The 26381-nt window shown below is 40.6% G+C and overlaps 1 protein-coding gene across 1 annotated transcript in view; it reads right to left on the bottom strand.

The window, feature by feature from the left end:
• Positions 1-26381, bottom strand: part of LOC132821074 (immunoglobulin superfamily member 3-like) — a 202710-nt gene that overhangs the window by 136260 nt on the left and 40069 nt on the right. The window contains exon 2 of the mRNA XM_060833592.1: positions 10212-10589. Within this exon, the coding sequence (XP_060689575.1) occupies positions 10212-10587 (376 nt within the window). The 5' untranslated portion in view covers positions 10588-10589. The remainder of the gene's footprint in view (positions 1-10211; positions 10590-26381) is intronic.

Raw genomic sequence — 26381 nt, 5'->3', positions numbered from 1 at the left:
GGAGCACTGTAAGCAAGGACAGACCTTATTCAGTAGTAACTGTCTCCTCCAGTTAATTACACAGGCCTCAACCACCTTCATTATTTATGGTACCAATTCAGGCTCAGGCCCTGACACACTTTAAAAGTGCAAGGGCCTATTTAGGATTCATAAGTCAACACCCCATTCCACATGTATGTTTGACTTTATCATTGGGGAGGTGCTGTACTCTATTAGGAGCTATCTAACTAGCAGAGGCTGCAGTTAGTTTTATATCAGTTTGCCTACTTTCAAGCTCTTTATAGAGCAGAAGCAGGACTGGGCAGAGCTCTTTCTGGACCTGACAAGAAAGTCTTTGGAATCCCTAACCATGATCTTCAGTCAGTGATGCCCTGCTATTTCCCTCCTCAGAAACACCAATTCCAAACATACAGTGCCTTCCTTTTCCTCCTTGTCATGCCAAGCAGTCTTATTCAGTCTTTCTCCTCATCTCAACCATTATAAATAGATCCTTCGTCCTCCTGTTAGGTGGTTATGCCAAGAGCAGATAGCTGCCTCCCATACCTGCAATCATGTCCATAACTGTACTGCCCTAACTCCCTCATCAGGACCTTCATACCCACTCCCTTGCCATTATACCAAGAGGTTACCATACACACTTCACTGTGACCATAACCAGAGTCAGGTACCAGACACGGGCTTATGCATCTATACTATATAGCCCTGTAACAAAAGGCTTCATCCTCAGCCTTGCGAGCTCTTTGATTTTTACTGGGTTTCTGTATATCCTTTCCATTTCCAGGTTCATTTCAAATCTTTACTGACCAGGGCCATCAATGAGGAACAATTACAGCTGGTTCTTATATAAAGTGTGCTTTGGCAGCACGATTTGGCTATAATGTCGTGAAGAATTAGGGAATGATATTTTCGAGAACACTTACCTCTGTTCACAATAGCACGATTCCAGTAACAATCGTTTTGCACACTTCGTTCTGTGCATGTGCTGATGTCAGTGCAGCCAGAGCACGTGAGAGGTACAGTACTATACATTGAGCAGTTTCATCTCAAAAATTAAACCTATTAACATTCATTGCTCTCCCTTTGAGACAAGAATATTCTTGTATAATTGCTGTATAAGCCCTGTATATTTCCTGCAGGATTACATTACCCTTATACTTTCTAATTTGTTCTTGTAACTGCATACCCAATAATCTAAACCAACCCACATGAGACCGTCTGAAGACAATCAATCACCGCTTCTGCAACCACAACTGCACCTGAAGGTGCCAATGATGATGACCCAATGTAATCTGTTAAATTTACTTTTGTTTCATTAATAAATATGATGTAAACCTCTATTCAGGCTGTGTTACACTTTGCGTTAAGCTTTTGGGGGATTTTTGAGCAATTGTGAGTGATATGTTTTGCTGGTCTGCCCCAATCGCTCTTTTCCCTGAGGCCCCATTATTTCCATGAAGCGAGGTTTTGCTGGAATGCAACTACCAGGTTACAGGAAAACTACCTGTAATTGGACATGGTACAGGAAGATGCAACTGGATGGACTGAATATTTTTCAAACCTCTCCTCTCTACATTGCTGCATGCTGATCTAACACAAAGAAATGTTTCAGTGCCCAAATTGGTCCTGTCATTTCAAGACAATCAGCTTTTCTGTTCATACAGTTCTATCATGTCAACGTCAATTAGCATCCATGGCTAAAGGTCCTGGATTTCCACAGTGCTGCAGGCACTTTCTCAACGAGTTCTCAGAGGCAGGTTTGGATTTGCGACCAGAGAGAGACCATCTTTGACCTATTTTCAGTATTTTGACTTTGCAGGTCAATGTGCCGCCCCATCAGTGATATCCAAATCACACTTCAAAAAGTGATCAAAAACATTGTGTATATCCCAGAGACAAATGCTGAAATATATTTTGAAAGGATCAATGAGGAAAACAGCTGTAAAAGTTACCAGAGCTGTTTTTAAAAAAAAAGCCACCTCCTACCACCTATTAATTGGAAAATCCCATGCTGATGGATCAAAGGCATATCCATCCCTTTCTGGTACAGACCACCCAATGTTTAACAGAATGACTCAACATGTTCAAGGAGTTGACTGGCCTATTCCTGTTACTGCATCCTTATTTCTAGGCTGCTTTATAAATCAGATCTGCTCAACTGGACGTGCTCATTCTGCTCCCTCATATACTCAGTCTCAATTTTTTAAATATAACGCAACAGAAAGAGAGAATCAAAAAGATCCTCAAGTTTTATCTTCAAAATGGAGCCAAGGTTGAGACTATCCGCAGTTGGAATTAATTTAGATAAAAAGAAAATAAAACCAGAAAATACTGGAAATGTAGTGTTGTGTCTATAAGTGCATATTCTGAGTGTTCCCTTCATCAGAACTTATTACCCATTTATTCTAAGTGGATCATTGCTGGTATTAAAACAATGCTAACTGGAGAATCTAGGTTTCTGCAGCTTTTAAGGACAGATGGGCTTGAATTAAAACTGAGCCCAGGATTCAATTCCAGTCATAAGGATCGGATTTCCCTGCTGCACTCCCATATGGCTCAACTTTCACTACCAAGTGCAAGATATAATGTCAACTCTGCATCATCTCAAACTGCAAAATTCAGACATTTGTGGGACCAAGCGCAAATCTATTTGCAGAATTGTTTGCCATTATATAAACACTGAAATGCATTTTTAAGTACACGTTTACTGCATTTTGTAGTACCATGGGAGGAGTGATCTTCCATAAGCCAATTAGCAAAGGCTGTTTTTTTTCCAAATAACAGACAGAAAATTACTGACAAAGAAAGAAAGGGAGGTTGCCTGACAGAGGCCATTAGATTGATTTACTGCAAAAATGCTTTGAATGTTGGAAAAGTTTGTGGTATTGCTGTTGGAGACTTCCATTTGAAGTCTTTGTAGGTAAATATACTACACTGAGTTGTAAAGGTCAAGAAAGCTTCAGGTCTTCATTTTCTGCTGATGTATCTCCCCAGGGAGGTCTTTGCCTCCTTCTGTAGATGGTGAGAAATCTGCTTTCTTCTACTTCAGGTGCAGCTGAAATAGTTCAGTTAGGACAGCATTAAACTGAAGATCTTCAGCCATGTCATGAGAACATTTCAACTCCCCCTCCTACCCTGCTGAGGACATGCAGGTCCTGGGCCTTCTCCACAGCCACTCCCTCACCACCCGATGCCTGGAGGAAGAACACCTCATCTTCCACCTCGGAACCCTCCAACCCCAGGGCATCAATGTGGACTTCACCAGTTTCCTCATTTCCCTTACCTCACCTTACCCCAGTTCCAAACTTCTAGCTCAGCACCATCCTCATGACCTGTCCCACCTGTCAACCTTCCTTCCCACCTATCTGCTCCACCCTCTTTTCCAATCTATCACCTTTACCCCCACCTCCAATCTCAACTACCTTCTCCCAGCCCCACCCCCTCCCATTTATCTCTCCAACCTCCGAGGTTTCCAGCCTCATTCCTGATGAAGGGCTCCTGCCTAAAATAACCATTTTCCTGCTCCTCGGATGCTGCCTGACCTGCTGTGCTTTTCCAGTGCCATTCTAATCTTGACTCTAATCTCCAGCATCTGCAGTCCTCACCTTTGCCTTGAAGATCTAAAGATCCCTAGTTCAATTCTGGGGTTTGGTGAAATACACAACAAAATTCCATTTCAATGTCCCTTTAAAGATGGGGTTTTAAGGTGTTATGGTACCAGCCTTACCTCTGAGCCAGAAGGCCTGGGTCAAGCTCTACCTGCTCCAAAGATCAGAATGCATTTGAACAGGTTGATTAAAATATTTAGCTGCAGTTCGTACATGATGCTCTGATAATGCAAGTCAATAGGCAGTTAACTTTAAAGACATAACAGCTAAGTTTGATCAAGTCTTGTTATTGATCCATCTGCACCTCTAACAGGAGTCTCTAGCTAATGATCAGGTATCAGGCTTCCCCTCAGGGTCACAGATGTGCAAAGATTCTGTTAACTGTTATTGATTGAGGATGATCAGCCATGATCATAATGAATGGTGGTGCAGACTCGAAGGGCAGAATGGCCTACTCCTGCACCTATTGTCTATTGTCTTAACTGCAGCTCGGGCAGTAGATCAAAACGAGATTTATGATTCTGTTGTTTGGTAAAAAACTCTGCTGAACCATAAAGAGATCTTTGATTTTGGCTTCTAACACGGCTGTGAATTTTAATTTGATGAGAACCTGTTCAAATAATAAGGAGACAATTCATCACCCTGGACTGAGGAGGGGATTTTTTTTTCCCCAAAGGAAGTGGGTTTTCCACCCAACTTCCCTTCAGAGTCTTTGAGTACTCATAAGTGGATTTAGCCAAAGACAAGATTGTGATGCCACCTGCAGTTGAATAGTCTATTGACACACTACGTAATGCAGAACTGCCACTTGACTAAGGTGACAGACTTAATGCGACCTGAGGATTGATGGCATGAACCATTATAGAGTGGATAGGAGAAGAGAAGAGAACTTTGGGAAAAGGAGGCAAGTTGTGTTATGAGACCAATAGCACAGGTAATGTGGCCAGCAAGGCTGTGTTGTTTTCTCTGTCACCAGTGATTATGCATGCACAGAGAAAGCACGCTCCCCAGCTAATATTTGGTGCTCGTTATGTTGTGTGGGATGCAGACTGCCTTGGGCAGTTTTTGTCTGGTTTCACTGACAAATTATTAAAATTAGTTATAATTTTCTCTAATTACTTTTCAAATTTTAATTTTTAATTTTAATTTTGCAAGATGTTGTGGCAAATGTGAATTTTACGTACAATAGGACAATCTCTATTGACAGCCAAGACACCGATCTAATCAGCATGAGCTCATTACTACAGTGCATGCAATCGCAGAGACAGTTAAAGTAGACAGCTGTCTCTGACTGAGTGCAATTTACAGGAAATGGTTAGTCTCTCACTTTATGGATGTCATTTATAAAAGGTAACCACATCAACGATGTTAGTCTTTGCTCTCCATTTATACCACTGAAGTGGTTCTATGATATGTTCACCCCACTAATGTTTTGGAAAACATCTCAATTACACAATGGAGTACATTTCAGAACATTGGAGGGGATGAAAAAAAACACACCAAATTGCACCAGTTTTGAGAAATGATTTTGCTCCCCCTCCATTTTCCTTTCCAACCTATTTGCATGTCAAATGTATTCTCTGCTATGAAACTGCAATCAAGCAGTGATTGGAACATTTCATTTTGAAAAAAAAACAAATTGCTTTGAAATATGTTCTTTGATGTATTTAGTCAAATAGGCAGACAATTATTGTTAAAATAAATGGTAAACATTTTTTTTATCAACATGACTAGCCTGTCAACTGCAAGAAACTATCTTTTAAATAACAGAAAATATTTTTACAACACTATACAGAACCAATGGCAAAATATATTATCCTTGCATCCAAAACAACCAATTTCACTTCAATAGCATCTTCAAAAACCAGCAAATGGCCACATTAGCAGTAGCTTCCAATTGTGATTATTCAATCTGGGAACAGGGCCCATTCTAACATTTTTTAAACTTGATTTGATTAGAGCTGGATTGAATTTGCAGAGAAATGTCTACAACCTTTTAGTTTGATTTCAACTTCTGCGCTTGCTTACTGATATCGGGTGAACTTATTCGAAAACAGCACAACCTGGGAGAACTCTTTTGGTGACGCAACTTCCCGAGGTGAGCAATTTCAAACAAAAGCACATCGAGGTATCTGTGAGATGAACCAAGTGAAAGCAAGAGCCTGTGGCACTGTTCATGTTGATTGGGAATGCCTAGTGTTAGCAGTTGCGAGCATGTGAGGGAGGGCAGCAGGAATCTCCTCCTTGTTGGAAGCATTCAACTAGTGTCATTTATATCATAGCATGGCATGGCATGCAAAGTTGGGACTGCCTCTGGCACCAATGGAAACACAGTACTAATGTAATTTCTGGTGCATCTACAGTCAGAAATGATTCTGTTGCAACACAAATGGAAGAAAACATGCATTTAGCAGAAACAACACAACAGCAATAATTTCTAAATAGGACATGTACATTGTAATACATTACTTCCCAAAACAAGCAGCATATATACATTCATGAGTTAAAATGACAATTAGCAAAAATGGTCCAAACATAACACTGCAGTAATCAGCCTTGAAGCAGGTCCAAAACTCTTTAACCCCATTCTGCAGGAGGTTTTCAGTCAGCTCTCAATCCACCATATTACTTATGTGAACAAATGGGCTGGAACAGGCCATTCATCTGGTGGAGCCTGCCCTACCATTTAATACAATCGTAACTGACCAAAGACTTCAATACCACCCACTCCTAATGCCATTGGTAATAAATCAATTATATCAATTTTAGATCAGAAACTATACTAAGAGAACAGGTAAGGATGAGGACCTGTACTTTATTAACTGACAATATGCATGGATTTACAAAGTGAACATTCTCCTTAACAAATGTTTTTGATAAGTTTTGAGATATTATAATTAAACCAAAGCAATTCATGATCTTATGTTATAGCATACATCAACTGTTGCAATGTCTTTGTCAAAGTGCTGTTTGAAAAATACAAATTGAAATAAATTCTGTAAACATTTATGCGAGAATACAAGGGTAGGTGTAGTGACTAGAACCAGATAGACCTCATTAACTACGAAGTTCTTGATTGGGGTTGTCAACCTTGGCCAATCAGGAAAGCCTTGGCTGACCAATATAACCAGCAGATTAGGATCTACTCAGTTGAGGATTGACTCTGAGTTGGCTGGCCACAGCCAGTTTACTGCACGCTCATAAATAAAGGGTGACTTGGTGATGGGACACTGACGTCTGTGCAGTTATTTGAGTTGGTAAGGAATCAGATAACAAAAAGGAAGTGCTGAGTTCTGAGGAAAGATCACTGGACCTAAAAGATTAATTCTGATTTCTCTCCACAGATGCTGCCAACCCTGCCGAGCTTTTCAAATTGCTTTACCGCATCCACAGTTCTTTTGGCTTTTATTAAACTAAAAGGAAATGTGAATTGTGAATTTTGCAACATGGTCTATTGCGTCCAAATATGCTTGCAAAAAGCATTCAGCAGGGTACACCGTTTGAGGCTGGACTAAAATGCTGAAGCTGGCAAAAGTGAAGACTGCAGAGTGTGGTGCTGGAAAAGAACAGCAGGTCAGGCAGTGTCCGAGGAGAAGGAGAGTCGATGTTTCGGGCAAAAACCCTTAATTGGGAAGTTACCACATGCCTGATGAAAGGCTTTTGCACAAAACGTTGATTCTCCTGCTCCTCGGATATTTCCTGACCTGCTGTGCTTTTCTAGCACCACTCTCTCAACTAAAATGTTGAAGCCTCAGCTATCACTGATGACCGGCTGCAGCAGATTGAGAATTGGGAGAACTCCTGCTACAGAAACAGGTTAGATCATTTTGGATCTGTTTGGAGACTGATCATTGGAATGCTGCATTAGGACCATTGCTAATTATCATTTTAACTCATTGGGCTAGGCTAAATCTAGGCCTGGGAGAATGATCTACAAGTTTGGAGATGATGGTAAGATTTGTGCAATAGTCAAGGCTGTAAACAATCCTTGCAAATGGATCTGGATGAACAATGAATTGGGCTCTTGACTGGCGATTGATGTTTAAATTAAAAAATCTAAAGTTATTCCCATGGGAAATACCGGATAAGTATTAATGTGTGAATGTTGAATATATTCAGGAGACAGTACTAAAGCTGGTGAAGAAAGAGTTTGGGCATTCCAGTGCATAATTTGCTTTGGCTTCTTGACAAAAGACCTGAAGAAAATGCAATGGAGTGAATACAGTGCTAAAATGCACTTGTAGGACAGTATACTAGCATCCTTATGTCAGGCCTATGTTAAGATAGTAATTTTGGTACCTCCCCACCCCTCACCAAGGTGGATAATATTAAGATTTTAAGAAGGTTATAACGGACTGTCATAGGAGTAATTCCCAGGTTGAAGCATCTAAGTTATAAACTGGTTCAAAAACCTGGGTTCCTCTATAATTTGGGAAGATGGTGACTTCGGAGCTGATTGAAGTCTAGAATCTGTACAGTGTGGAAACAGGCCCACACCCTCCAAAGGTCCCTGGTGCTGTGAGGTAGCAGTGCTAACCACTGAGCCACCATGCCACTTTACTGGAAATGAAGGAACTAGACAATGCTTTCATTGACCAAATGCTTCAAATAGTAAGGTTAGCAAGGACAACAGCCACAATTTCAAGTTATGAAAGGTGAAAACTAGGTTAGATGTCAGAAGATAATTCCTTCATCAGAATAACATCTGTAACAGATTGATAGCTCATGTAGTGAATGCTGATGCACTCACTTCAAGTGCGATCTTTGTCAGTTTTTGATTGGGTGGGATAAAACAAGCTGTCATATTCTGGACTAGTTTTGATCATCTCAAAGTGTGGGGGGGTGGGGGGGGTGCAATGTCTACTCACAGTCAGGGTAATTGGAAAAGGTATTTCTACATTTTTAAGATGATGGTTTTTTTAAAAATTTTTTATATCTGGTTCCTGTGCCTCTTCCAGGAGATGACATGACTCTTGGATGAACTGAGGAGTGTATACATTGTGATGTACAAGGCACCGGAACTACATGGATGGGAAGGTTTGGATGACCTTAACAGGTCCATCATTTCTTGAATTGTGGCAAACATCTTACTGACTCCGATAACAGTTAGCAACTCAAACCACTCACTTGAAACAAAAATTAGGATTCTTTAAAAATCAGTGTACTATGCTAGTTTAATGATCCAAAATAAATTCAGATGTCAATGGGAAAAGATTTGCTCTGCATCTACCATCCAGAATTAGTAACCTTGTTTTAGTGTGTGTATATGGAGGAGATGGAATACTAAAACTGAGATTAAGTCTGTTTGCACTAATCTTTCAAGTGTGCATAGTCCTGGGCATCCAATATCTAGAATATAGAACATACAACATCTCTTTCTTAATCATAAAGAGTTGCTGTAATCTCAAGCCATGAAGTCCCACTACACTTGGTTCTCCTTCTGGTTTAACTGGACCAATTGAAACTGCAAAGGCACTTATAGCTACTTAGCAAGTATGATGGTATTTTAGGCAAGCCTGAAGCAGGTCAGACACAATAGGCCAAATGGTCCCCTCCTGTGCTTCAAGACTTTTCATGTTTCTAAGACTAGACTTTCACCCTCAAATGGAATTTTAAGACCTCGAAGGACAAACAGAAGCAAACTATCCAAATGTGTGGGGCATCGAGCACTCAACCTGAAAGGAAACCAATGGTGTAGAATGCGAATGGATATTAATTCTGGGTTGAATGTGTTTAACATTATTCACATCAAATGAAATTCTTTGTTACTAGTGCACAAATGGAGATTTTTAAGCATGTATCTGTGTGATAGTGAAAGGAAGCTTTTCAAATATTTCATTTTCTTTACTGCAAGCAGTGGCATCTTTTTTACATACCAACATGTTTTTCACATTAGAGACACCTTTTCCTGTAAAAATGGTCCCAGATGAAGCACATTATTCAGAACCTTGGCATGCAAACTATTACTGTAACCAACTGGTCTGAATAATGTATTGCACCTGGAACCAATTTTAAAGAGAGCCTTGTCTTTTAGTGATTGTATTTTAGTGAAGATTGAATGCAGGAATAAACAAACAGAAACCTACTTTAATAATAAGATAAAGATCCATAAACACAATATTAGAAAATCCATTTTCTATTTGGGGTCCAGAGTCCCAGTGTTGCACAGCACGGAAACAGACCCTTCGGTCCGACTCGCTCGTGCCAACCAGATATCCCAAACCATTTGTCAGCATTTGGCCTGTATCACTCTAAACCCTTCTGATTCATGTACGCATCCAGATGCCTTTTAAATCTGTAATTGTACCAACCTCCACCACTTCCTCTGGCAGCTCATTCCATACAAAAAACACCCTCTGCGTGAAAAATTGGTTGAACAGACATGAAACTTAATTTGACCAAGTACAATTTTAAACTACATTCAATATAATAAGCGTGTACAGCTTTATGTTGCTGCAACACCTGTGAAATAATTATACCCTGACAATGTTACTAAAAATCTGTTGCTTCTTCAAAGGGAATGCTGCACATTTAATGTTGCCTTGTTATGTCCTGCTACATGCCACAGTAACATAACCAATCAGTGCAAAGCCAGGGATCACTTACCTGTCAGATTCCCCTTAGCATTGTAGGATCCCCAGTAGGTTGCTTCTGTATTAGGAGTGTGACATTCATATTCCCCTGTATCTCGTAGTTGTAGGTTGGTAATGTGTAACAGTGCTGAATCTCCATCAATTCTCTCAACATAGACCTCATTATTCTGGACTCTCTCTGCATACACAGCGTAGGGGTAGCCAGGATCATTCGTGCTGACTATCTGGATTTGCCTTTCAGGTGCAGAAGGCAGATAGATGGACCACTCAAAGTTCTGCTGCGTGGAACCCGCATATCCGGATACATTACACCAAATGGTTACATGGTATCCTTCAGCTCTGATCAATGGGCCTTCCTGTACCTGGACATGTCTTTGAGCAGCACACATGCCTGCAATGGAGACGTGATAAATGTAAATAGTTAGACGATTTTTCAGAAGCAATCCACACGTGCAAAGCACTTAAGTCCAAATTTTGCTTGCTTCCTTTTTTCCCCACTACTTATGCCTCTCAATTTTCTCTTAGAGTCATAGAGTCAAACAGCATGGAAACAGGCCCTTTGGTCCAACCAGTCCATGCCAACCATAATCCCAAACTAAAGTAATCCCACCTGTCGGCACTTGGTTCATACCCCTCCAAATATTTATTATTCAAGTACTTATCTAAATGTCATTTAAATGTTGTAACTGTATCCACATCCACCATTCCCTGTATATTCATTCCACACATGAACCACTCTGGATAAAAAAAAGTTGCTCCTTATGTCTTTTTAAAATCTTTCTCCTCTTACTTAAAAAAATATGCTCCCAGTCTTGAAATCCCCAGCCCGAGGGAGAAGACATCTGCCATTCATTTTATCTATACCCCTCATGATTTTATAAACCTCTACAGGCAACTGTGTGTGGAGTTTGCACATTCTCCCCGTGTCTGCGTGAGTTTCCTCCAGGTGCTCCGCTTTCCTCCCACAATCCAAAAATGTGCAGGTTAGGTGAATTGGCCATGCTAAATTGCCCGTAGTGTTAGGTGAAGGGGTAAATGTAGGGGAATGGGTCTGGGTGGGTTGCACTTCAGCGGGTCAGTGAGGACTTGTTGGGCTGAAGGGCCTGTTTCCACATTGTAAGTAATCTAAAAAAGAAATCACCCCTCAACCTTCTATGCTCCAGTGAAAAACTTCCCAACCTATCCTTATAACTCAAACCTTCCATTCCCGACAACATCCTGGTAAATATTTTTGGAACCCTCTCCAGCTTAATAATATCCTTCCTATGAAAGGGCGACCAGAACTGGACACAGTATTCCAGAAGAAGTCTCATTGATAACCTATACAGTCTCAACATGATGGCCCAACTCCTATATCAAAGGTATGAGCACTGAGGGCAAGAGTGCCAAACATCTTCTCAACCACCCTGTCTACATGAGATGCAAACTTCAAAAAATTATGTACCTGAATCTCCAGGTATTCTACAACACTACTCAAGGCCCAACTTTTAATTGTATAAGTCCTGTTCTTGTTTATTTTTACAAAAATGGAATGCCTCACATTTATCCAAATTAAATTCCATCTGCCACTCTTCAGCCCATTAATCCAATTGAGCAAGATCCCTTTTAAATCTTAGATAACCTTCTTCCCCATCTGCAAACCTATTAACAATGGCTTCTAAATCATTTTGCAAATGCTGGCATTTTCACCACAGTGAAGATATTCTGCGTGAGAATTCTCGGTGCACTCAGGGAATGTCACAAGCTCCAAGTACACAGAGAAGGTGCACGAGAGGAGAAGACACCCAATACAGCTGGAGTTGGGAGGAGTTCCTTCTCCATTACCACTTGTACAGGAGGGAAAATTAATGGAAATGTTTTTCTATCCCTTCTGTAATGGCCTCCAGTATTGTTGTCCAGCAAGAGATCTTGATATGCTGCATGTCCCAACTACTTTCTCGCATATTTTATAGAATGATCTTAGATCAGTTGTATGATATTGCTTTGCATATTTAAACTGATCCACCACCTATTTCAGGTGGCCACTATGGATGTTTAGAAGCAGTGAAGAGTACTATGGTGGTAGTAACACTGGTAGTGCATATTAGAAATAGGTCCTCACACACATGTACTGACAAAAACTACACAAGTTTTTTGCATAAAGTAGGAAAAAGCAGAGCATCCACTATTTTTTTCTTGAATGTGGCCCACACCAAATGCCAAGGCAACAGATCAGGTCGGCCATTTAAATTAGGTTTGACTCTTCTGATCTGCAAATTGAAAGAATCAGATCAGTGCTTTGATTTGCATCTTTAACATCTTTAAATATTCTTATTACAAATGAACAAAGTTCAAATCAAAAGCTCAGTATACATGTTTTTAGCTAAATTTTATTACACAAGTCCAAGAATTTCTACTACATAAGTTGGTTTTCTTTTGCAATTTCAGATGTTGATGGAAGTGAGTGAAGAATTTGTCCCTATTCTGATAGCAAATGCTTGGCTTGCAGCTGAAGAGATGATACCATTTTTAGATTTTTTAAATATTTCATGCTCCAGTGCTGAAGGACAGTAAGAAAAGCAGAAGTAATATGATCATCATTAATTATATTTTGGTCTGTCTTTCATTATAAGCCAGAGTGTAAATGGTCAGAAGTAGGTGAAGCTTATGTAATACATATATATTGTAAACCAAATTAAGGGTTTATGCTCCAGTTAGACACCCCTTAATTTTAGTTCTGTTTTAATTTAGTTTAGTTTTATTTTACAAAATCATAGAAATTTCCAACAAAAGACTATGAAAATTTCCACCTGTGCTAGCTGTCTCCTTTAATCCAAATAGCCAACCTGGGACCTTCAACCTCACCCAGGACAGCATTAGTTAACTGAAACGAACATGTTGGTGCAAATCTAATGATAATGTCACTACAAAAATTGATGCTTGCCTTATTGGAGTTCAACCTGTAAACATAAATTTAAATTTATGTTTTCATGATTGAAGTTCTGTCAGAAATTTCCCAATCATTAGCCATAACTTTAATAAAAATACATGGAAAGCCGAGAGAAACAGCATGAATCCCCCTCCCCAACTCAACCACAGAATTGCAGCCACAGTATTCCTCCATTATCATTCTTCACAGATTAACTGTTACCTCAATGCAATTGCCAGTGAACTCCATTTCATAGCACACAGCTATGTTTGCAGATGTATACAGATTTCTTTTAAAAAATACAACAGGTTTCTCGTACTGCTGTACATGAAGGGTTTGAGTAGTGTATAGCTTTCTCCCTGCTGTAAATATTACTTGAATCTGACATCGGATTCTGTCTTCCAACAGTTGACGTAAAAATAGCAAGGAATGTTTTTTCCCTCTCTGGCCAATGTTCTCATCGCTGTTCTCCTGAAGGTGCTCACCTTACTATTAAAGAGCAGTCCAATGGCTGTGTGGAACCCTTGAGCAAGTAATTGCTAGTCTGTGAACCTTCACTGCGAATAATGATGCTTGACTGGTTAACATTGCAGCCAAGTTTGATGCTGTACAAATTAGTCTATGTAAATTTGTTATGATCAGATGAAAAAGGGATGAATATCGATTCTCCTATTTTTAAGTAAAAAATGAGGTCTGCAGATGCTGGAGATCACAGCTGCAAATGTGTTGCTGGTCAAAGCACAGCAGGTTAGGCAGCATCTCAGGAATAGAGAATTCGACGTTTCGAGCATAAGCCCCTGATGAAGGGCTTATGCTCGAAACGTCGAATTCTCCTATTTTTAACCCCTCTCTTAGTTGGTTGCAACGAATACTTTTATTTCTCGTTAGCATGTACTTATATCACACCTCAATTAGCACTTGGTTAAGTAGATCAAAATGGAGGAGTTAAAAATCTCACAATACCAGGTTGTAGTCCAATTGATTTAATTGGAAGCACACTAGCTTTCGGAGCACCGCTCCTTCATCAAATGGTTGTGCAGTACACAATTGTAAGACACAGAATTTATAGCAAAAGTTTACAGTATTATGTAACTGAAATTACTCATTGAAAAATACCTTGATTGTTTGTTGAGCCTTTCATCTGTTCGAATATCATGAAAGTTTCACTTCTTTCATGTGTAAATCACAAAACTTTTTTAAGTTGCATTCTCAGGTTAACTGTAACAATTGATGTTAGCTAGACAATAATTTGAGGTGTTAATCCCCTACATTCTCTGTCTGTGCCATAATGTTTAGACTGATTCTAATCCAAAAAGTGAGATCAGAGTCTTACATGAATTGATGCAGTTTTTGAGCAAAGTACAATGTAACTCTGAGTATAAATTCATCCCACAAACACATATGTATATGTGTATGTGTCTCTGTATTAGTCTGTCTGGGTTGGGGCTGTCACGGTGGGCGCTGCAAGATGTGTCAGAGTGTGGACATGGATTCCACCATTACACATGGGGACTTCTCCCACCATGTATGTGGCAGGTACTCATGTGACTCAGCCAATGTTGTCTACCTTATACGTTGCAGGCAAGGATTCCCTGAGGCATGGTGCATTGGGGAAACCAAGCAAAGGCTACGGCAACAGGTGAATGGGCACCGCACAACAATCAGCAGACAGGAGTGTTCCCTCCCAGTTGGGACCACTATTGCACTATACACTCCTACACACACACACACACACACACACACACACACACACACCCCTTTACAGACAGACACTCCCACACTCACACATGCACCCTCTCAGACTTATGACACTCTACACTCACATACACACACATATACACTCTCTCTCTCTCACTCACGACCCCCCAACCCAGAGAGACACAGACACACACACACCGACACATACACATGTTTGTGGAGTGAATTTTTACTTGCAGAGTTACATTGTACTTTGCTCAAAAACTGCAAAGACTCTGTTATCTCCCATTTTAGATTAGAATCAGTCTAAACATTATAGCACAGACAGGGAACACAGGGGGCTAACACCTTCAACATATTGTCTAGCTAACACCAATTGTTACAGTTAACCTGAGAATGCAACTTTTTCAAAAAAGTTTTTGTGATTTACACATGAAAGAAGTGAAACTATCAGGGTATTCGAACAGATGAAAGGCTCAACAAACATCAAGGTATTTTTCAATGTAAAATTTCAGTTACATCACACTGTAAACTTTTGCTTTAAATTCTGTGCCTTACAACTGTATCCTCCACAACCACCTGATGAAGTAGCAGCGCTCCGAAAGCTAGTGCTTCCAATTAAACGGTCGGACTATAACACGGTGTTGTGTGATTTTTAACTTTGTACACACCAGTCCAACACCAGCATCTCCAAAACATGGAGGAGCCAATTCTAAGATTTACTTGAATACAATAAAATGGAATTTCATCACTTACTACAGGGAGTGAGTTTTCAATGAATAATGGTTGTCTCTTCAGTGCTGTCTTTTGACGTCAATGAAAGAGACAAGCAGAGTGCCTTCGCAATCCTCCTTACAAATCCATTTCTCAGAAGCAACTGTTGATAAAAGTCAATTTGTATATTCCCAAGACTGCTTATTGTTTTTCCAGACTGGCTAACTGGCAACAAGTCTTTCAGTGCCCATTATGTGAAATAATCAGACATATGAACGTTAAACAGGAGACACTGATCTAAGTTTTTTGATGCCTCACTGAGCAATAGTGCCTCTTAATAGAAATGTTCATTGTGATTTAGCAAGTTTTGTGTATTTCAAATGAATTTGAATTAATCTGGGGTCAGATGATCACACAAACAATTTAGGTCAGTGTTTGTCCTCCTTAATATAATTTTTAACCCATGGTAGATCTCCAGTTTCACAATGAAATGGCAGAGATTGAATATTGATAATCAATTTTCCATGCATCCTGAGGCATGTACTTGCAATTTACAGCAAGGGTCACTGGAAAGGTAAAAGTAAAGTTGCCATAGTCAGAGAGGACCATTGTGCTGCTCTTTCATTATAGTGATTGTAACAAGATCAGCCAGCTACACTCCAGAGAATATGAGTACTCTAACAGGAGCTGTTAATCTGGTTCAATCAGGGAGTCCCACCTGACATAAAAGGATAAATATCAGAGATATTGAGCCCTGCATGCCTGATTTAATGAGTGGCAGTGCCATTGTCAAAGGCCATGCATTTGTCAAGGGTGATTGGTATTGGGATGACACGCTCAAAGGGTTATTTCAGCCTGGTAGTAGTTTAAGCTGAGGGTCATCACATGACAAACAAGGGGAGAGGACGAGAAGGCAGGATCTTTATGGTAACATCAACTAGTGAACCAGCGCTGTCAGCATCATTCTACATTGCAGATCAGCATCCTATGTAAATGCCCCCCAACCCATTGGATAAACAATACCTGATAAAGATACAAAACAAAGATAAGGCCAGTTGTGGTACAACAACCTGAACTGAACTGTGCCATTGTGCCTTAACTGGTTGAATTCTAACTACAACTGTTTTTTTGTTGGCAATGATATGTCATGCAGTACTGTGTTTTGAAATGTAACTTGAAGCCAGAGTCGGGTCTCAGTAGACTGAGATCCTGCAGAAGGAAGTTGCAATCCATTTCACATCTGGGACACTTCAGCCTTTACTGTTAATTTACACTGTAGTCACTTAAAGCCAGTGTGAAAACATGTGGTATAAATACATCATAAGTTAATTTGGAGGTGAAAATTAGTCTGCTCTTCATCAAACCCACTGAGCAATCATAGCAGCTTTGTTGAGAAATGTATGATTGCAACAGAAATCTGACATTGCCCACTTTTTTCTGTTTCAATCAATTTCAGAACTGAAAGCTTCCAAGTATCAAGGCATAAGCAAACAGCAATTAAAGCCCGATTTCACAAATTGTACTTGGGTGTAAGAAAGAAATGAATCTATGAACTAAAGTGTAATTGTCAAAGTGTCAAGTGACACAACTCACCACATGGAGTGAGAGTACACAAATATTAAAAGATAACTTTATTCATGCTAAATATTATAATTTGAACTCATACTGCAAACCTGGAGAGTGAAAGGAATTAAAAGGAGAATCTGTACTTTCAACTGGGCTCTCCTTTTAAACATAATTGAAATTCCAATTGTTCACAACACACAAAAAAGTAATTGGTTCTTTGTGGATAATGTGAGAGGCGTAGCAAAACCAAAGAAAATGGAAAGTGAAAAAAAAATTATGAAAAATAAGTTGAAACCCAAAATTAGAACCTGAATTATTCATGGTTTGAAATAGTCAGTCAGAGAGTCGGGATGATCCTAAGCACAGTATGGGGCTGAGCTGATATGGGATATTGTGATAATAATGTGGACCAGTCATCCAGAGGCTCAGGCTAATACTTCGGCAACAGGAGTTTAATTCCCACTTGGTAGCTGGTGGAATTTACACAATAATGGTGTAAATTCCACCAGCTACCAAGTAATGGTGGCTATTGTTAACTGTGATAAAAATCCATCTGGTACACCAATGTGCTTTAAGGCAGGAAATCTGCCATCCTTACTTAGTATGGTCTATATTCTGTGACTCTGGACCCAGCGCAATGCTGCTGACCCTGCAATGGCCCAGCAAGTGACACCCATCCGCAGAGATGAAACCATCGTGATATACTGTTTGGAGGGAATCATCAGTAACTCCAGTTCCCATGAAGTCTAAAGGAATCTAGTCAAACATGGGCAAATATATCTGCTTATTACCATGTAAGCTACCCATCCCCACCTCACAGTCTTTGAGGAGAGAAAGACCTGTCTTTGCCTTGAGGGTGTCCTCCATTGTGTTGTGAGACACTACTACTTTGGTCATCAGGATAAATCTCAAACAGATCTACCAACTCAAACTGGCATTTATGAGGTACTTTCGACCACCAGCAGCAAAGAATTATATTCTAGCACAATCTGCAATCTCAAGGCCCAGCACATACCTCACTCTGCAAATCAAGGAACCAACTCTGGATCAACAAAGAGGTTAGTAGAGCATGCCAGGAGCAGCACCAGAGATACTTTAACATGAGGGTTCACCCTGCTTGGACAAACAGCTGAAAGCATGCGATAAAAACAGTTAAGTGATCTTATAACCAATGCATCCATTCTAAATTCTGCAGTTCTGCCACATATAGTCATGATTGGTGATGGACAATTAAACAACTTTTATAATACTGTGTTCAATACTGCTCTTCCTACTATAGGAAAGATGTGAAACTTGAAAGGGTTCAGAGAAGATTGACAAAGTTGTTAGTGGGATTGGATGGTTTGAGCTATAGGGAGAGGCTGAATAGGCTGGGGCTTTGTTTTCCTGGAGCATCAGAGGCTGAGGGGTGACTGTATAGAGGTTTATTAAATCATGAGGGGTACAATAAGGTGAATACCCAAGGGTAGGGGAGTCCAAAACTACAGGGCTTGGAGCTTTATGAATCTATAATTAAAATTGGAGTAGGGTCCACAAATACCCTCATTGTTAGCGATGAAGAGGCCCAACACATCAGTGCAAAAGGCAAAAGTGAGGACTGCAGATGCTGGAGATCAGAATCAAGATTAGAGTGTTGCTGGAAAAGCACAGCAGGTCAGGCAGCATCCGAGGAGCAGGAAAATTGACGTTTTGGTCGGGAGCCCTTCAACAGGAATGAGGCCTATTAGGGGGTCTATAAACACAATCCCAATAAGGTGATCATACATTTCTTATTTCTCAGTTCCACCCAAATAATTTGCCTGGATGTATTTCCAGGAATATCCTCCCTCAGTACAGCTGTAATGCTATCACTTATCAAAAATGCCACTCTCCCTCCTCTCGTGCCTCCCTTTCTGTCCTTCCTGTCATATTTGCATTCTGAAATATTAAGCTGCCAGTCCTGTCCATCCCTGAGCCACGTTTCTGTAGTTGCTACGATATCCCAGTCTCATGTTTCTAACCATGCCCTGAGTTCATCTGCCTTCCCTATTAGGCCTCTTGCATTGAAATAAATGCAGTTAATTTATCTGTCCTACCTTGTTCTCTACTTTGTCTCTGCCTTCCCTGACTGTTTGTCTCGCTTCTTTTCTCAACAATACTAGTCTCAAACTAATCACTTTCCTCACTGTCTCCTTGGTCCCAAACCCCCCACCTAACTAGTTTAAATCCTCCCGAGCAGCTCGAGCAAATCTCCCTACCAGTATATGAGTCATCTTCCAATTCAGAGGCAACCTGTCCTCCTTGTACAGGTCACGTCTATCCCAAAAGAGATTCATAGCATCGGGAGAACTTTCAGTTTTAAACAGTAGGCAGTTGGGGCTGGAAATGGCCAGGTTGGATTTGTCCTACTTTTTTGTCTACACATTCTTGGGTCGGTGCCAGCGTTGTAGCTGTACAGGAAAATCTGGCTCGGGTTGCAGCAAGTTCAGGATCCCCAGCTTTTAGTATTGCTGTAATGTTGTCAGTATTTGTAGTCTCTGCAGTTTCCAGTACCTTCAGCTGCTTCTTGATATCACAAGAACTGAATTGTTTAAAGATTGGCATCTGTGATACTGGGGACTTTTGGAGGAGCTCAAGATGGATCATCCATGAGCACTTTTGAAAAGTTGAGAAACAAATTTGGAAGGAGATCTCAGTCATCTGTAAGAATAGGGTGGTTATGGTAAGTGATTTTAACTTTCCAAACTAAGTGTTAAGGGTTTAGATGGAAAGGAATTTGTTAAGTGTGTACAAGAAAATTTTCTGATTCAGTATGTGGGTGTACCTACTACAGAAGGTGTGAAACTTGACTTACTCTTGGGAAATAAGGCAGGGCAGGTGACTGAGGTGTTGTTGGGGCGGGGGGGGGGGGCGGGGAGGCACTTTGGGGCCAGCAACTATAATTCTATTAGATTTAAAACAGTGATGGAAGAGGATAGGCCACATTTAAAACTTGAAGTTCTAAATTGGAGGAAGGCTTTTGAACTTTCAAAAGCCAATTGAGGCAGATGTTCACAGGTAAAGGGAGGCTGGAAAAAGGGAAGCCTTCAGAAATGAGATAACGAGAAAGTCCAGAAAAAGTATGTTCTGTTAGGGTGAAAGGAAAGGCTGTTAAGTGCAGGGAATGCTGGATAACTAGAGAGATTGAGTGTTTGGTTCAGAAAAAGAAGGAAGCATATGTCATAAATAGACAGGATCGATTGAGTGAATCCTTAGAAGAGTATAAAGGCTTAGTGGTATTAATCTTTAATAGTAAACACCTACTACTTAAGAGGGAAATCAGGAGGGTGAAAAAGGGATATGAAATAGCTTTGGAAAATAGGGCTCAGGAGAATCCAAAGGATTTTTACATATACATTAAGGACAAAAAGGGTAACTAGGGAGAGAACAGGGCCTGTCAAAGATCAGCAAGGCAGCCTTGGTGTGGAGCCACAGGAGATTGGGGAGATACTAAACAAGTATTTTGCATCAGTATTTACAGTGGAAAAGGATGTGAAAGATATAGAATGCAGAGAAATAGATGGTGACACCTTGAAAAATGTCCATATTACAGAGGAGAAAATGTTGGATGTCTTGAAACGCATAAATGTAGATAAATCCCCAGGACCTCATCAGGTATACCCTCAAACTCTGTGGAAAGCTAGGGAAGTGATTGGTGGGCCCCCTGCTGAGATATTTGTATCATCGATAGTCATAGGTGAGGTGCAGGGAGACTGGAGGTTGGCAAACATGGTGCCACTGTTTAAGAAGGGTAATAAGGACAAGCCAGGGAACTACAGACCAGTGAGCCTGATGGTGGGGAAGCTGTTGGAGGGAATTCTGAGGGACAGGATATACATATACAGGATGTACTGTTCCTACTCAGGGAGCTTTTAATGGAGATAATTTTAAGGAAGTGAGGGGAAATTTAACAAAGTGTTGAGTCTGTTTTACTCTTCATCTAAATCTGTGCTGTCCTTGTTGTGGCAGTATTTGATGTAGACAGTGTTGAGAGGCATTTATTTTCTGTTTAAAAGAGCAGAAGCTGTATTTTTTGTTCACTTTTACTTGAAAAGAGTAGACAGAGTTTTAGAGTCAGAGAGTCATAGAGAGTTACAACACAGAAACAAACCCTTCAGTCCAACTCGTACATGCTGACCAGATATCCCAACTCAATCTAGTCCCACCTGCCAGCACCCTCCATATCCCTCCAAACCCTTCCTATTCATATACCCATCCAAATGCCTTTTAAATGTTGCAATTGTACCAGCCTCCACCACATCCTCTGGCAGTTCATTCCATACACGCACCACCCACTGCATGAAAAAGTTGTCCCTTGGTCTCTTTTATATCTTCCCCCTCTCACCCTAAACCAATGCCCTCTATTTCTGGACTCCCCATTCAAGGGAAAAGACTTTGTCGATTTATCGTCTCCATGCCCCTCATGAATTTATAAAACTCTATAAGGTCCCCCCTTAGCCTCTGACACTTCAGGGAAACATGGCCCTATCCCATTCAACATCCCCTATAGGTCAAATCCTCCAACGCTGGCAACATCCTTGGAAATCTTTTCTCAACCCTTTCAAGTTTCACAACATTCTTCTGATAGGAAGACGACCAGAATTGCACGCAATATTACAAAAGTGGCCTAATCAATGTCCTGTACAGCCTCAGCATGACCTCCCAACTCCTGTACTCAATACTGTGACCATAATGGAAAGCATACCAAACGTCGCCTTCACTATCTACTTTTAAGGAGCTATGAACCTGCACTCCAAGATCGCTTTGTTCAGCAACACTCCCTAGGACTTTACCACTAAGTGTATAAGTCCTGCTAAGATTTGCGTTGCCAAAATGCAGCACCTCACATTTATCTAAGTTAAAATCCACCTGCCACTCCTCAGCCCATTGGCTCATCTGATCAAGATCATGTTGTAATCTGAGGTAACCTTCTTCACTGTCCACTACACCTCCAATTTTGGTGTCACCTGAAAACTTACTAACTATACCTCTTCTGCTCATATTCAAATCATTTATATAAATGATGAAAAGTAGTGGACACAGTATCAATCCTTGTGGCACTCCACTGGTCATAGGCCTCCAGTCTGAAATGCAAGCATCCACCATCCTCTGTCTTTTATCTTCGAGACAGTTCTGTATCCAAATGATTAGTTCTCCAAGTATTCCATGAGATCTAACCTTGCTAACCAGTCTCCCATGGGGAACCTTGTTGAATGCCTTACTGAAGTCCATATAGATCACGTCCACTGCTCTGCCCACATCAATCCTCATTGTTACTTCTTCAGAAACCTCAATCTAGTTTTGCGAGACATGATTTCCCATGCACAATGCCATGTTGACTATCCCTAATCAGTTCTTGCCTTTGTACATATGTAACTTGATCAGATGGGCCAATGGGCTGAGGAGTGGCAGATGGATTTTAACTTAGATAAATGCAAGGTGCTGCATTTTGGCAACGCAAATCTTAGCAGGACATTTACACGTAATGGTAAAGTCCTAGGGAGTGTTGCTGAACAAAGAGATCTTGGAGTGCAGGTTCATAGCTCCTTGAGAGTAGATAGTAAAGGCGGCCTTTGGTATGCTTTCCTTTATTGGTCAGAGTATTGAGTACAGGAGTTGGGAGGTCATGTTGAGGCTGTACAGAACATTGGTTAGGCCATTTTTGGAATATTGTGTGCAGTTCTGATCTCCAAGAAGCTCAAAAGCATGCAAGGCAAAATGCTCACTTGACTGGCATCTCATACATCAGCTTCAACATTGTCTTCCTCCTCCATTGCCAATGCACAGTATAGCATCTCTACAAGGTGCACTGAGGCAACTCACCAAAGCTACTTTGACAAAACCAAATTCGTGACCTCTAGCATTTAAATGTGGTTGCAACAGATGCACAGCAGCACTATGACCTACAAGTTCCCCTCCAGATCACAAGCCATCTTGAGATGGAACTACTTCATGAGTGTTGGGTCAAAATCCTGGACCTCCCTTCCCAATAGCACTGTGATGGATCTACCCCCCATGAGATGCAGTGATCCAAGAGGCATCTTCTTAAGGACAATTAGGTATGGATAATAAATCTATGTTCCTTCTAAATTGCTTGCCACTGTGTGGAACTCTGGGATCCATGCAACAGCTTTTGAAACCAAAAGTCAATGTGGATTCTTCAAGCTGGAACACTGCCAGTGACGTACACATCCCACTGATGAATAAACATTTTAGAAAAAAAGTCAGATGACCCTGAGCAGAGTCTGAGGACTGCGAGCATTTAAATTCACTAATGTTAATTAGTTGGAGTGAATGTAAGCAGAATACATACATTAGATTGTTTAGGTTAAATCTCTGTCAGCCATTTCAGTTATTCTCTGAACATAGATGCAACAAAAACATTAATGATGTCCATTTTCACACAATTACCACAAAAATTGTATGTGGAAATATTAATCAAAAAGTGACTGAAACAATGAAGATGCATCCTTGCAACTTACTGATGTAGCACTAATTTAATTCCCTTTTTCTAAGCTACAAATATCAATGCATCTGCTTGACCATAACAAAACCCAGTGCAAAGAATGCATGGAGAATCTGGCACACAAGCATTTATTCACACATGTAGTCAATCCTGGGCAACTGATTATTGCTTTAATAAACAGCGAAGCCATTATTCATCTTGCAATTTCACAAGCAACTTTGACCAAAAATGCAACACATGGGACTGATTTAAAATACATCAAACACAGTATTTGGAGTCACTTTTAAAATAAAAAATAAAAGATAAATCAGCAATCAAGAATTAAATATTCCTGGTAAGTGCTTCCATAAGTTAAATTATTAAGTAAAATGTTCTCACCTACTGGGCTCTCTTGACAGGACCTGTGGTGGAAATCTTTTTCCTTAATCTTAATTTTAGTTTTTCCTGAAATTGTCTCCCCTGAGACAACAGTCTAATTCCAAGCTTCTCAAATATTTGGGGTGGCTCAGTGGTTAGCACTGCTGCCTCACATTGCCAGGGACCCACGTTCGATCTCAGCCTTGGGTGACTGGTTGTGTGGAGTTTGCACATCCTCCCTATGTCTGTGTGGTTTTCCTCTGGGTGCTCTGGCTTCCTCCCACAGTCCAAAGATGTGTAGATTCAGTGAATTGACCATTCTAAATTGCCCATAGTGTTCGATGCAATCGTCAGAGGGAAATGGGTCTGGGTGAGTTACTCTTCGGAGGGTCGGTGTGGCCTGTTCCCACACTGTAGGGGATCTAATCTAATTTACACTATTTTACTGATATCAACATTCTTCATTCAACAGAGAGAGATTATTGACATCAAAGTGGAGTTTGATCATACTCTGTACATTCCAGTAGATGTGTATGGTATGTGAGAATCTTGGACGTTCATTGGGAGATTGGAAGGTGTTCATTTCCCCTGATCCCTCTCCTCTTTGCAGAGCTGAAGCTGGGATCAGCTAACTCACAAAAGACTGGAAGTCACACCAAGGATCCTGATCTGCATCCTGTTGGTTTAGGACTTTGAACAGTTTAGTAACAAATTTGCCAGGAATTTCATTTTATTACAGTTTTCAATGTCTTTATGGAAACCATTTGTTCAAATGTACCTCAGGGTGATATATGTTGAATAATTCTTTATTTGAATTTCATAATAACCCCCATTGGGAACACTCAGTTACTGCAAAATTGCCAATTATTATAATGACAATATTGTTCATTATCATTATTTGGTTTGTAGATTTTGGTTTCATGTTATAAGGGCAACGTTAGTGAAGCCTTTCAATATGTTGCATATCATAAATGTAAAATAAATTAAAAATACTCAGTCCCATTGGCAGTGTTTGCAGAAGAAGAAACAGGTACGGCTAAATTTTCTGAGTTTCATGGGGACTTTCTCTCTGTGCTGCCTAATGAGATTTCTGGTGCTTACTTCCCAAACTTGCCTTATTCCGGATGCACCACGCACTCTGATGCCCACTTGTTGTATCTTACCTCTCACCACAAGCAAAAGTACTTGCCATTCATGTCATTCTGTGACTGGGAATAATCAACACAGTGTTTCAGGGCAATTGTCGATGAAGTAAGTAGTTAAGCAACTGAATGGAGGTAATTGATGAATGAATTGATTGGATCAATGTCCGTGATCAGTGTCAATTTTATCACTACAATGGAACAGGTGTGAATCCAGTGGTGTAGTTTTAGTGTTTCTACCTCTGGTCCAGTGGTTCTGATTTCAAGTTCCGCCTGCCTCATAGCTGTATCATATCTGATGAGGTTGATTTAAAATATCTCTTAGAAAGGGGCACATTTGAGATTGGTGCATGGAAGGAGCTGTAAAACTGTATAATTAATAATGTCAATGTGCCACAGTTTCTCTCTCACAAATGGGCTTGGTTCCAGATTGACATTGATAATATTCCATCGGAACATTGTTGAGTCTGTCATAAAATGTCGGTGTTCTGCAGGCATACAGGAGATTGCCTCATAAACCTTCAAAGTAATTGTGATAGATTAGAAAATGGAGAGATGCTACACTTGGGTGGCACAGTGGTTAGCACTGCTACCTCACAATACCAGGGACCCAGGTTTGATTCCGGCCTCGGGCAATTGTCTGTGTGGAGTTTGCACATTTTCCCAGTGTCTGCGTGGGTTTCCTCTGGGTGTTCCAGTTTCCTCCCACAATCCAAATATGAGCAGGTCAGGTGAATTGGCCATTCTAAATAGCCCACAGTGTTAGGTGCATTAGTCAGAAGGAAATGAGTCTTGGTGGGTTACTCTTCAGAGGTCGGTGTGGAATCGTTGGGCCCAAGGGCCTGTTCCCACACTGTAGGGAATCTAATCTAATCTAACACCTGGGTGTCCTTGTATACCAGTTGCGAAAAATAAGCATGCAGGTACAGCAGGCAGTGAAGAAGGCAAATAGTATGTTGGTCTACACAGTGGGAGGATTTGAATACAAGAGCAGGAATGTCTTGCTGCAATTGTGCAGGGCATTGGTAAGACAACACCTGCAGCACCTTGTATAGTCCAGTCTCCACATCTAAGGAAGGATGTTTCAGCTATGAAGGAAGCACACTGAAGATTTACCAGATTGATTCCAAGGATGACAGGGCTGACATATAAAGAGAGACTGGATTGGTTAGACGAATAAGGAGGGATCTAACAGAAACCTATGAAATTGGAACAGGGCTAGACAGGGTAAATACGGAAAGCACGTTTCCGATGACCAGTAAGTCCAGCACCAGGGGCCAGACTTATAGAACACAGGACGAGCCATTTAGAACT

This window comes from Hemiscyllium ocellatum, chromosome 12, assembly GCF_020745735.1.
Source record: "Hemiscyllium ocellatum isolate sHemOce1 chromosome 12, sHemOce1.pat.X.cur, whole genome shotgun sequence".
NCBI lineage: Eukaryota > Metazoa > Chordata > Chondrichthyes > Orectolobiformes > Hemiscylliidae > Hemiscyllium > Hemiscyllium ocellatum.
Note: the sequence above shows the minus strand (reverse complement) of the source record. Positions and strands in the feature narration are given on the sequence as shown.